The sequence below is a fragment of the Triturus cristatus genome, chromosome 3_2 (genome assembly GCF_964204655.1).
Source record: "Triturus cristatus chromosome 3_2, aTriCri1.1, whole genome shotgun sequence".
In the NCBI taxonomy this organism is placed as follows: Eukaryota; Metazoa; Chordata; class Amphibia; order Caudata; family Salamandridae; genus Triturus; species Triturus cristatus.
Window position 1 is genome coordinate 653,536,017 of NC_140584.1, and position 14,157 is coordinate 653,550,173.

A 14,157-nucleotide genomic window follows, 5' to 3' on the forward strand; every position below is an offset into this window, starting at 1 on the left:
CCCCTCGGGAAAAGTAAAAAATGTCCACACCACAGATGAAAAATGTGGTGTGGGTGGTGCCTCCTCCAAAAATTCATCCTCAGATGAATGAGGAGATGCAGGTGATGCCTGCTGCCCTGAAGCCATTTTTAGTTGGAAAAAGTTAGAGCTGAGTGTAAACTTAGTCTAAAAAATCTTCTTCTCTGCAAAGAGATGCACCTCCAAAGAAGGTGAAAGAAGAATGATTGAATTGGGTGGGGTCTTTCAATAGTTAGAACAGGAAGTGTAATGAACCAATCAAATCTCTTTTTTTGCAGGTCACATGGGATCCGTGCATCCTGCGCTTATGCATCACGCACCCAGCGCGCATCCGCGAAATTAAATAAAAAAAAAAATAGGATTACATGTAAAAATATATTACTTTTAAGACTAGTTTAGAGTTTGTCTTCAATTAATATTCACATGAAATACACATATATGTTTTTTTAAATGTTAAATATTTCGCGGGATCCGTGCACCTACCACGTCATAGACGCAGATGACACATCGCGGAAGTGCGTAAACGTCGCGTTACGTACATCGAACATGTCGCGTATAGGCTGGGAGTCGTGTACCGGTCGCCTTGCGATCGCGCACTAAACACGTACCATGCGCGGATGCTAACGCGTAGGGATCGAGAACGGTGCGCATAGGGTGCGCGGATCCAAAAACATGGAAAACAAATATATAAAATAAAGTTTTGAATATATAGTTAAAAAAATATTATGAAAAATATAAAAAAAAAATGTTTGAAAAACCCATTAAATTCAAATAATATTTTTTAATTTTTAAAAGAATTAATTGAAAAAATAAGTTAAAAAAATGGTGATAAAAAAGTATTTAAAAAAAAACATAATTAATGAAATTGACACACTGAATTTGAAAAATATAGAAATCCAATCAAAATCATTAAACATGATATCTTTAGAGATAAGTTATAGATAGGAATCAGCATTTAAAAAACCTTTGAAATTCACTGAAAAAACCATAGGTTTCATGCACGTTATAGTTAGGAATTGGCATTTAAAAAACCTTTGAAATTCACTGAAAAAAACAAAGGTTTCAGGGGCGTTATAGTTAGGAATTGGCATTTAAAAAACCTTAGAAATTCACTGAAAAAACCATAGGTTTCAGGGGCGTTATAGTTAGCTGGACATTTCCCTCAAACAAAACCCTAGAAATTCCCCCGTTATAGTTAGTTCAGCTAACTATAACTCACGCCCCGCAATGCACTGCTGATGACGTCACATATTACATCACTCATGACATGGTCAGTGACATCACTGATGACATCACTGATGACATCTCAAATGACATCACTGATGACCTCACTGATGACGTCATCCATGTGATAAATTAGCGCATCTTCTCACACCCTAATATAACCTTTAATACACCGACTCAAAATTTCAGACGGCCATTTTGAAAACCATAGATACTCCAATACCAATAACTACATACCCACTCATTGACTCTTAGGTCTACATACACCTCCACTCACTCACCTGTACAGTCACTCATATTTACAGTCACTCCGTACAAGACTATCATATGCATTTATACACCTATATAGACACACACACACATCCAATCATCCATTGAGGTACTGACACACCTAGTCAGTCGTGCAAATAATTAAACACAGTCCAATTTACTCACCTATACAGTTAAACACACTCAAGTTCACTTACTCATAAAAATACTAACAAATTCTGACGCTCTTATACAATTACTAATACAAGCACACACTCATCCATACAGCCACTCCCGCAATCACACACTCTCACATATAGATAGTTATATACTCTTACACACATATACACTGCGTTTCACATATGTAGTTACTGACACATGTACAACTGAGATATACATTCAATCACTAACACACCCATACATACACTCACCCAACCATACAGTCCATCACAGTTGCACTCTTAAAACCATGCACCCATAGAATCACCCACTCACACATCTATGCACAGAGTTACACACACCCTATCCACACAAACACTCAGGCACCCATACAGATACTCAGACAACCAATCAATAACCCATATAGACACTCATATAGCTATTCACAAAACCATGCAGCCACTTATACACCAACACACAGACACATACAGACATTCACACAGTTTAGTCACTAGTATGCAGTAAGATACATTTAATGACTCACTTATAGAGTCAGTTACGGACCTAGAAAATCATCCATTCACACACTTGTACACCCACTCATTCTTCAACAGGCCTTTCCCTATATATATTAAACATATTAAAACTGTACAGAAAAACATACTCACTGGATGATGTCATCAGTGATGTCATTTGAGATGTCATCAGTGATGTCATCAGTGATGTCACTGACCATGTCATGAGTGATGTAATATGTGACGTCATCAGCAGTGCATTACGGGGGCGCAAGTTATAGTTAGCTGAACTAACTATAACGGGGGAATTTCTAGGGTTTTATATGAGGGAAATGTCCAGCTAACTATAACGCCCCTGAAACCTATGTTTTTTTCAGTGAATGCATCTAAATTTGTGCACATGACATTGGAAACAAAACGCTATTATGCTAAAAGGAATTATGTCAGTGCCGTGAAGTGAAATAACTGTGTCAGTGCATTCTGGGGCCTGTAGTTGGTAGCACGGGCCATGTGACCACTTGGCTTATACTCTACTCTACTCACCTGTGATCAAGGCGATTTCCCGCCGAAACGCGTAAGGACACTGAGTACAAATGCTGCACAGACGAATAAAGTCTTGTTTGGAAGTAAGTCGGGTTGTGGCTCTGCACTTTTTCTTGCTGTTGCAAATTCCTCCAGGATCTCCATTCCTGACAACAGAGCTCGCCCTGCAGGGTCGGGGGCCCCCGGTAAAATGGAGCCTTTGCTTGATATATATATATATATATATATATATATATATATATATATATATATATATATATATATATATATATATATATATATATATATATATATACTTTGGAAGGAAACTGGGATGAGTTATCACAACTCTATTATTGTGAAAAACTGAGTATGGTTCTACAGAGCAAAATGATTGAATTTCACTCACTCTGAGTGCTGAGGTGATGGCTACCAGGAAAGCCACTTTCCATTTAGGATCCAGTAAAGAGGCTTTATGAATGGGTTCAAATGGGGGACCATTAATTTGGAGAGAACAATGTTATGTTCTCAAAGAGGGGATGGTGACTTAATTGGAGGTAATTCTTTTTTAAGCCCTTCTAGGAAGTCTTTAATTACAGGAATTTTAAAGAAAGACCTTTGTGATGGAGATTTTCTATAGGCTGTTAAAGCCTCAGGATGCACCTTAATGGGAGAACACTGTAACCTAGACTTTGCTAAATAAAGAAGGTAGGTTATAACCACTTCTTCTTGACGCAAGATTGGCTTGAGTCTGTTTTGAAACACCATAAGTATCCACTAATAGGCATATCATTTTCTCGTGGAAGGAGATCCTGTCTGTGCGGTAATCTCTTGTGTGGTCGTTCTAATAGGTGAAGAAGGTCTGTGAACCACCATTGATGAGGCCATTGTGGTGCTATCATTATCATCATGGTCTTGGACCTGTAGAGTCTGATGATTACTGTCAGTATTAGAGGAATTGGGGGAATTGTGCAGAGAATGTTTTCTGAACAATTTATCAAAAGGGCATGCCCTTTTTATCCTGGTTGGAAGAATCTGGATGCATAGTCTGCATTTTTGTTGCTTGCTTCTGCAGACAAATCTATTTGTGGATATCCCCATTCCTGGACAATGTTTAGTAAGACTTTTTTGTTGAGCATCTAGTTGTGATTTTCCTGAAACACTCGACTCAGTGAATCTGCCTGTATATTCTGAAACCCTGGAAGATGAATGGCCGTTATGGTTGGGTTTCTGGTTATTAGCCATTTCCGTATGACATGAGCTTTGAGAGACAGAGGACGAGAGTGAGTTCCTCCTTTTTTAGTTCATGCAGTGCATTGCTGTTGTATTGTTAGTCTGAACAAGAAGGGAATCCATTATAATTGATGTCCAAAAGGACTTTAGGGTCAGATAAACAGCTCTCAATTCCAGAAGGTTGATATAAATCTTTTCTTTATCGACCAAATCCCTTGGGTTGGAAGTGTCCCATATGACCTCGATATCCCTGGGGAGATGAATCTGTGATCAATGTTTGAGTTCGGAGATCCTAATGGAATGGTACTCCTACCAAGAGGTTCTTTGGTTGTTTCCACCATGGAAGAGATTAAATTACCTCTTTTTATAGAGGCAGTTTCTCTTCACAGTTGTCCAAGAGCTGATTCCACTGGACTCCTAAGCATTGCTGCAGGGGCCTCATGTGCAGTTTTGCATATATAACTAGAAAGATGCAAGATGCCATCAAACCTAGTAGGGATGCAATCTGTCTCGCTGTTGGATGGCGAGTATGTAAGAGATTGTGACACTTCAGATTGATTGATTATAACCTCACCTCCAAAGGATACACTCTTGTGGATTGGGTTCCAGTATTGCTCCTATGTATTGAATCTTTTGAACTGGGCAGGTTGTGGTTTCTGAGATTTACTTGCTGGCCCAGATTGGATAGTACATTGAGCCAGACTTGGTAATATTTCTTTATCTCCACAGGTGACAACCCTTTATTAACCAATAATCCAGGTAAGGCAAAACAAAGATCTTTTGTTTCCTTAGATGAACTGTAACAATGGCCATACATTTAGCAAACATCCGTGAAGCTGATTTTAGATTAAAAGTTAGGAATATGTATTGGTAATGATGCTGTCCTACTTTAAAGAGAAGGAATCTTTGATGTTTTGCTGATATTAGAATATGGAAATAGGCATCTTGGAGATCTATAGAACACATCCAGCCGCCTCGATGTAGTTGCAGATAAATCCGGTGTAATGCCAACATTCTGAATTTATCTTTCTTTATGTATTTGCAGATCACAAGAGTGAATTCTTGCTTTGGTCCTTTTTTCACACCAAAAAGTATCAAGAATAAATCCCCAATCCTCTCTGGTGATATGGAACCTTCTCCACAGCATGCTTTTGCAATAGAGTGTTGACAGTAGACCTTTGTGAAAAGCCAATGTTTTGATTAGTAGAAATGAAGGAGGGGGGGACCTGAATTGAAGAAAATATCCATTCGGAACAATATTCAAGACCCATTTCGTTGATTTTTACTATGCCAGATATTTGGTAATACTTCCTCCCACAGGAGTGGGAAAAAGAGAAGAGGGAAATAATGGCTCATCGCTTTGCAGGAAGTTTTCCTGTGGATGCAGACTGCTGCTGTGTTCCTCTCCCTCAATGTGTTTTTAAAGTGGTAGTCTTGTCTTGACTACTGCCGGTGCTGTTGGTGAGACCAGTGAGGTGCTTTAACCCTCTGCCTTTGCGTTCTGTTGTTAAGAAAGCAGTAAAACCAGTTCAACACTGAACCTGAAATGCCCATCCTTCGTTCCAGTAAGTCCAGGAGGTTGTCATGTTTGACCGTATCAAAAGCTGAAGAACGGTCAAGGAGGATTAGAAGGCAGGCTTCGCTCCGATCTAACATTCTTAGAGCGTCATCTATGTGAGTAAGGGCCGCTTCAGTACCATGGCCCTGAAGAAAACCTGATTGGAATTGATCTAAAAGGTGAAATTGATCAATGTGGTTACACAGTTGAATATGAACACATTTCTCTAGGAGCTTTGATAGAGTTGGAATGCTAGTGATGGGTCGGAAGTTATTAAGGTCATCTTGATCCGCAATGGGTTTTTTGAGGATGGGCGTAACCTGCCCTGACTTCAGACAATCAGGGATCAAACCTTGAAAGTAGGGAGGCATTTACTATTTTGGTCCAGAGAGGGACTAAGGACCATTTCATCTCAAGAAACTTGAGGGTAAGGGGTCACTGAAATGGTTTGAGGGTTTCAAAGTAGTAAGCAGGTTGAGAATAGACAATTCGTGAAAGGGTGTGAATTGGCATCAGAAGGTGTTATTTTTTGGTGTGAAACCTGGAGCAGGCAGAGGCTGAGGTGGAGGAGGGGATGCAGGGTTAGAGGGAATGGGACAATCAGTTGGTTGCACTGCAGTGTTTGGAGATCAGTTTCAATCTTAATCGTCTTTTGAAGGATAAAGGAGGCAAACAATTCACAATGTGGCTTCGTACTGGACTGTGATGGAGGGAGAGAAGGAAGATAATTGGATTGGAGTTTGAATAATTCAAAATGTTATTTAGGTCTGTTTCTGGCACTATCTAGTTGGATTCTGAAGAAGTTCGATTTCGCCGTCCTGATGTTTGCTGTAAGTGCTTCTTCTAGACCTCAAGAGCATGAGGTGCTCAAGCGACGGAGAGCCTCTCCAGGATCGTTTGGCTAGTATCAGATTGCATCTCTCTGAATTTAAACTATCGTTGAACCAAGGTCTTTGGTGGACCTTCTTTTTAGTTGTAAGGGGACAAATGTTTCTAGCATACTCAATATAGAGTTGTTGTAATGCTCCATGCGGTCCTATACCTCAGACATGTCAACAGGTGGAAGCAAGGTATTCTTGCTGGGTGGTATCAGTTCATTCATGTTTGTGTTTTGCAAAGATTGTTTCCAGCGCCTGGGATTCTTATATGGTACTAACGTACCCAGGGCATGGTTAAACCAGGGGTCTCCCATGGGCTGCAGCATGTATTGTGCCACTCATGGTAGTTGACTTAAACTGTGACTACAGGCCTGCCATTGCTGACTGTTAGAGGTGGTGCTTGTACCTCTCACCACAGATATAAGTTTCCTTATATCTGAGGTCACTGAATTTTCAACCTATAAGTCAACCCTTGTAGTAAGGACTCCCTTGATATGTACATACATTGTTAAGTTAGCATAACCACGTCAGAAGTTAGAAAGCCATCTTGCTGCTTTTGCACACGACACTGCGTTCACATGTTATTGCTTAAACGAACTGCTGACTCGAGTTTTGCCTCACACGAGAGCAATCTGTTGTTACCATCCCGAGCTCTGCGAAGCGACCTTGGTCTGCACACGATGTGACAAACAGTCTGAGTTGTTAGACAATGCATGTTTTCCACTCTAGGTTGATCGACCCACTATTTAGTCATAACACACGAGCAGCTGCACATACCTAAAAGTTGGTGCTTTTAATATCACGGACATCATGTTTATTATTCAGACCGAAGACGAGCCTTCCTGCGAGAAGACTCCTGATGCTCCTGTGATGTGATTTCACTAAGCTGATCTTTGAGGTATGGGGTCCCCTATTCAAGCCTAAGAGACCTTCTGTTAGTATAATAATAATATTAGCTTCTTAGTAAAGGGAAGGTGGTAGTATCCACTGTCATTATAACATGATCACCCCTTTTATATTCTATGGAATTGTAACTATGTTGATGGTTTTGATTTTAATCATTTGTCTGCTTGTATTAGCCAAAGTACTGCATATTAGGACACGTGGTCTATAAAAATAAACTCTTTTTATTTTCACCGTGTCTCTGTTGATTCTTGTTGTGGACTGATGTGAGAATAATATACGAACAGGTATTTCCGATTCCCACCATTCCTGAGTATGTACTGAGTCGCTTGTTCTGGGTTGTCTTTTCATTGGGACCGCCGAGCTAAATCTCGGATAACGAATGGGACACTTATGCTAGCCGGATACTGGGTTCTGGGTTCTGAGGTGAGTTTCTGGTACACCACAACTCACTGAGGTCCTGGGGTTCTACGCATAGTTCTGTGTATAAGCAGAATCCCTGCAACACCCTATGGCAGGCTCTTCAGTCCTGTAGGCAGGGTGCTTGATCATGAGTGTGAGGGTTCACCTGCATGAGCAGGACACCCCTACAAACTCAGTAGTCAATTATCCAGGCTCTGTAAGTGCGGTCAGACAATTTAAAACATATGGGAGGAAACAGCATTTACAATGCATGCTTTAGATCGCATGCCAGTACAATGCAGTTGTTACAACGACCGCATTGTTACAATGCAATCCATTACATCGCAAGTCGTTACAACGACTTGCTGTAGGGGGCAGAAGGTGGTGGATTTACAATCCAACACCTTCCCTGCTGTTGCACAAACTGGAGTAGGAATAGTAAATTATACTATTCCTAAGTCCAGTGCGCCCCTTACAGCAAGTCGTTATAACAACTTGCGAGTAATGGTTCGCAATATAACAACGCAGTCGTTGTAACGGCATGCGATCTAAAGCATGCGTTGTAAAGACATATATTCTTATAGTGGACATCAGTCATTACAAGATCTCTAACTATATAGTGGCTGCACCAAACCGGGTCATGTTTGTTATCAAACATGTTGGAATCATATCCCAACACAGATTCTAATTTTGGAAGTATGATTCCACATACTGGGGGGGCCCTTTGGGGAACACCCCTGTACTCCTTGTATCAGCCTTCCAGGACCTGCCAGAAAGGTAATGCTGATGCCGACCACAGACACGATTCTTTCCTCCTGCTGCTGAGCTGAGCTTGAGCAGGGGAAGGTAGAAAAATGGGTTTCCTTTCACAGGGAGGTGTGACCACCTCCCAGACAGGACTTACTGTATTGGGCTGGGGTGGGGGTGCTTGCCAGCACCACCAGACTGCTTTGAAGAAAACATTTGGAGCTCTCCTTTCATACTTCAATTTGAGCCAGTTCAGGGAGCCCTTGGCTCCCGCTCTGGTGTGAAACTGAACATAAGACAAGGGAGTATCCTCCCCTCTGTGACCACCTCCCAGACAGGACTTACTGTATTGTGCTAGGGTGGGGGCGCTTGCCAGCACCACCAGACTGCTTTGAAGGGAACATTTGGAGCTCTCCTTGCATACTTCAATTTGAGCCAGTTAAGGGAGCCCTTGGCTCCCGCTCTGGTGTGAAACTGAACATAGGACAAGGGAGTATCCTCCCCTCTGTTCAACCCCTCTTCTGGGAGCGACCCTCGAGTTGTTCCAACCCTTTCCTTAGCGTACTTAAGGGCTTACGTGTGGGTGGGTCTTCAGAATCGTCGTGAGACAAGACTCAAGACTGAAACCACAATACTCTTCAACCGTATGGACACTTTGACTTCGTTGGACTTCGCCTGGAACCAAGACTGTTCTAAGGAAGACTCCTGCTGCTCCTGGTCTTGCTGTTCTGCAAGACTTCTTTGTTGTCTGTGCTTCTTTCAAGTCTCATCAACAGACCTGTGGGTTTAAGGACACTTGAAGTAATCTCCCTTGGAATGAAGGAGTCACTCCCCTGCATCTGCAGGCACCACAACAAAGCTGCCCGGTCTTCAGCTCCTGACGTCCCATGGCCATCCCGAGGCTCAGCAACACTGGTGGTGGTTCTGTTGCTCCCTAGAGGTATGACCTGCCTTCCCTGTAATTCAGAGGACAGTATCCCTCGCTGGGCTACCGGTGACCAAACCCCTGTGCACCACATCGACCTGATGTTGCCACGGCTTGTTGGCTCTGCAATCCAGAGATCTTCGGGCACAGGAAGCTGCAGTCTACATCACCTCACTTCCAGAAGAACAGAGTCCTTCCTGCATCATGGACCTCCGACTTTGGTGAGCTACATGAGGTTCTCTTGTGACTCCTGTGCCTCCAGCCTATGGGTCCTTCTGAGGGTCTTCTCTTGCATCAGTTGACTCCCCTGATTCTTAGGACCTGCTCTGACTCTCCTGCCTTTGGTGAGTCCCTTGGACCTTGCTGGTCTCAACGTTTGCTCCATTTAGTTATCCATGCCACTTGTGGCTACCAAGGCTTGTTGCTGCCCCCGCCAGACACTGACCACTTAGACACCGACCTCTGACGTGGGACAGCTTGTGCACAGCTCCTGGTCTTTCTCAGTGTCACCTGGTCCTCACAGCTGCAGCGACATGGTCGCCGTCGTCTCTTCTGAACCTCTCGACATCAGTGGGCATTGTGCTTCCAATCCTCGTGGTCACCTCAGAGTGGCTTAGACTCTGTCCCATCTGCTTGCAGGTTCTTCACTTCAAGAAACCTCCCTTGGATTCCAGAGAACTAACGGTCTTCTCCAAAGGCATCTTCTTTGAAATCTCCTATTGCTGCCTATGGTCGGTTCCGACGTCACTTCACCCCTGTGCATGCGGCTTCCCTGGAGCAGGAACCTGGTTCTTGGGGCATCCACTGGTAGGGTGGCTCTCCAAACTTCTGTCTTCTGAAGGGTTTCTTCTAGGTCCTCAGAGAAAGGTCCTTCTTTAAATCTGCAACCGCAAATTCCCCTTTGACTTCCATTGGGCACCCATCTGTGTTTCCATTCTTCACACAGCCTCCGTGGGGTTCCTGGGTACTTATCTTGACCATGACTTCTGGTCCAAGTCCTGTTCTCCTTTGCAGTTTGCATTCCATTTGCTTAATATATGGTTTTGTCTCCCCCTGGAGACTAGTGTATATTTATTCTACTTACTTGATTATTGGGAAGTACTCGTGTGTATGGTGTTGATTTCTCCGGTAGGAGATATACCAATGTGTTAGTATTAGTATATGTAATCAATAGGACCTATTTTTATAAACACTGTGTGGTTTCTTTTTATCTAACCTACACTACTGATTAAAGTTAGTAAAACAAGCTGCTTTACACTCCTTCAAAATAAGCGTGAAGGCTGCTCTCCACAGCTACCACTTTGAGAGGTTTCAAAGGTTATCAAAATACCACTAAAATCACCACACAGGTTGTCTGGATTAGTGTACTTAAATAAGTGTGCACCATATACTAAGCAAGCCTTCTACAGTATGGTTGACTTGTGACCTCAAATGAAGAACTGGTGTACATCCACACAAAAAAAGTGCATGCATTGGAGCAAAAAAGGCAAAATGATATGCTAGCGACCAGCATATTTCTGTCTTTTAGGAATGAAACTACATTTTTAAACACGCCAACCTTCCGATTCGAATTTCAATTTTTGCATATGTTTTTGATTGTGAATTTGAAAAAATATTGCTTAATTTGTGTATTTGTTTGAAGCACATGTTTCAATTTGTTTTTTAAGGTTCATAAAAATTGCTCAAGTTGGGGTTCCCCCTTTCCAGCAGTGATTCAATGGGTCCACAGAATACAACAGGTTAAGAACCGGTAGTCTAAGCCATTTACTATCCAATAAGGGTGAACAACAAGTGCAATGCCTTCTGTAAGTATTCAATACTACATAAACTGTAGTCTGACTAATTTAGTCTTATCAGTATACAATTTGGCAAAATCATGATATAACTCTACTTTCCATGAATAAATAATTCAAATGTCAAATGTAAAAAATGCAACTTTATTAAATTTAATGGGAGTTCACCTTCAGAAGAGCCTCAAACTGGGTATCCTCGTGTACCGGTAACTGGGTTGGAATGTCACACTCATTTTGCCCATGTACAACCAATGTCTTTGTACCTAAAGTAAAAACAAAAAAGTTAGTTCCCTCCCAATTGTAGAAACAATTAGTGTTGTCTTGAATAAGTACATTCTCAAGTTTATCAGTATAGCATTGAAGAACAAGCTACTTACCTTCGGTAACCCTTATCTAGAAGAGACTCTATCTAGACGCATATTGCTTGCCTTTTTCAGACACCTGAAGCTCCAGCAGGTGTATGTGGAGCTTAGACTCCACTGGAGACCACAGTCCTCTGATCTTGATCTCTCACAGATGGCCACCCATCCCAGAAGTGACGCATCTGTCCCTCCAGTCAAGTGTGGTTGGTGTGGAGTGTGGAGGGTGGTCCTCTCACATATACTAGGATGTAGCTGGTCTAATAATCACCAGAGCTTACACGTCCAACACACCCTTTTAACTGTGTCCAGCTTTCCACCATTAAAACTATTTTTGGATGAAATTGCGACACCATTTTAAACTACACTTTCACTACTCAGAATTTGCTCTGACTTCACCAAATCCAGCTCCGCTGTAACTCAGGCGTCGCAGCACACCGGAGAGGCACTCGGCCTCTCTGGTGGGAACCCAATGATGAAGCATGTCACCAACCAGGTTCGTGAGTGAGGGTTCTTTTAAAACACAGTGATTCACTTTTGTGCTAGCTCTTAGTCTAATTTTATTTCTAATTTAGGATACACTCTTTTGTTGTTTAACTAATCTGTAGTACCCACCAATCTAACGTTACCGACCATCAGCGGGGAAGGTGATGGTGTATGCTGCCTCCCAGTGGGTGCCCATGATGGTCTGAGGGCAGACTAAAGAGGCTTGGAGGCAGAGGCTGCCTGGGGTGGTGGACTGACCTGACCGCTGGCTGCCTGTTCCATGTGGATGCTGGAACCTGCGCCCTCAGCTGAAAAAGGCTGGGAAGCCTGTTGGCAGTGGTGGCTGGAAGGGTATGGGCATGGCTGGAGGCACGTTCCAAAGCCACAAAAGGGATCGAAGGCAGATTGAGGTAGATGAGGGGCCATAGACAACCCCAAGGACCTGGCTGTATCTCTGTTATCATTGAAGCGAGTAAGCACTGAATCCGCCGTGCCTCCAAATTTGGGAGAGCCATCAAATGGCATGTCCATGAGAGAAGCCCGGAATCCCCAGAAAAACCAGATGTTCTCAGCAAGGCCACCGACGATGAAATCACTCTGCCTAGCGAGTCCAGTGCTTAATTTGAGCCAGTGGTTTCCAGTGCTCAGCACTTTCTCTTAATCATCAACAGGGGTGCTTCATGAGCACCAGTTAAGGACAAATTCATTTATGGTAGGCACAGGGAGATTAAGGGGCATATTATCAAGAAACGGCGTTAAAAATATCGCCGCTTTACCGGCAGAAAACTGCTGCTAACGCGGCGATAATGGGCTTGATAATATGCCGCAGAGAATTCCCATAAAAGCCCATGTTCTGGTGTCAACATGGGCTTCTATTAGAATTCTCGGCAGCATAATATCAAGGCCGTTTTCGCCGCTTTAGCGGCAGTTTTCTGCCGCTAAAGCAGCGATCATTTTAACGCCGTGCTTGATAATATGCCCCTAAGTAATTTGCCCAGAATCACAGGATGTTGATCTGACACAGAGACTCGAATCTGGTTCTCCAGCGCCGAAGTCAGCTGCTCTGGCCATTATGCCACATCCTTTCCCCACTTTCATGGTTAGTAGTTGGTTTTGTTTTAGGCGGTGCTAACAGGAGAAATGGGCTGGTGCAAGCTACCTCCTGAGGAGATCCCTGGCACTTCTTTCTTTACAAATTAACCACTGACAAGTTAGTAGTGTCAAGCCCACATCTGATGGATAACTTTGCTACGTCTCTCCCATCAGAAACCGCCTGAGAGAGTATGACCTGGACCTCCTTCGGGTCCATAGGTAGCACCTGTGCAACCGAATTTCAAAGAGTATGGGAACAATGGCCCAATAGGCTTGCAATGTTCCCTGACCGATTTGCCACGCTGGTGGAAGAGAACAGTCTCTTACTGAAGGTGTCAAGCCTCTTGGATTTCCTATCTGGTGGAGCGGTAGGGAACACACCAGGGTGAATGTGGGATGAAGAGGCTTGAACCACCAAACTCTCCAGGCTGGGGTGCTGGGTAAGGACACTGGGATTCACAGGAGCGAGGCAATGGCAGAGGGCAATTGTTCTATTCACAGGAGGCCTTGGGCAAGGCTTGGCCAAGGCTCTAAGTAGGACGTCCGTAAGGGCTTCATTAAATGGGAGCAAAAGTTCTAAGGAGGAAACTCCTGGCTGAAGCACCTCCATGATAACATTAGTTTTGACTGCCACTAAGGGCAGGTTAAGGTCCAGGACCTCAGCTGCATTGCGCACCACCACAGCAAAAGAGGCTCCCTCCTCTACAGCCACAGTAGGAGGTGAACTTGGGTCAGTGTCAAGTGAAGTTCCTAACCTACTGGCCTCACCCAGTTTCTCATACTAGTTGTCCACCTGAACAGATTCTTCTCCGTAAGAGTCCATAGACCCATCACAATCGTCTCCCTCTCCAGGCGTATCAGGCTCTGCTCCAGGGCTCTAGACGTGGTATTAGACAATGTCCATTGGGCTCCGTGTCGGAGTCCTGTATGACAATGGAGATAGTGCTGCACAGGAGCGGCGCCAGGGAAATTGGCACTAGAGCAGGTGCCAAGTAGGGTCTCAGTCTTGCTGACAGCTACACTCTGGATCAACCAAGAGATCCTTGGGACCTGAATGGCACTGATGGTGAACCACTGACGTGGTCCCTGTAGGG

At 43.4% G+C, this 14,157-nt stretch overlaps 1 protein-coding gene across 1 annotated transcript in view; it reads right to left on the reverse strand.

The window, feature by feature from the left end:
- UNC80 (unc-80 subunit of NALCN channel complex) overlaps positions 1 to 14,157 on the reverse strand; it is a 3,271,126-nt gene that overhangs the window by 1,334,101 nt on the left and 1,922,868 nt on the right. Inside the window, exon 40 of the mRNA XM_085648598.1 lies at positions 11,295 to 11,389. Coding sequence (XP_085504724.1) covers positions 11,295 to 11,389 — 95 coding nt within the window. The remainder of the gene's footprint in view (positions 1 to 11,294; positions 11,390 to 14,157) is intronic.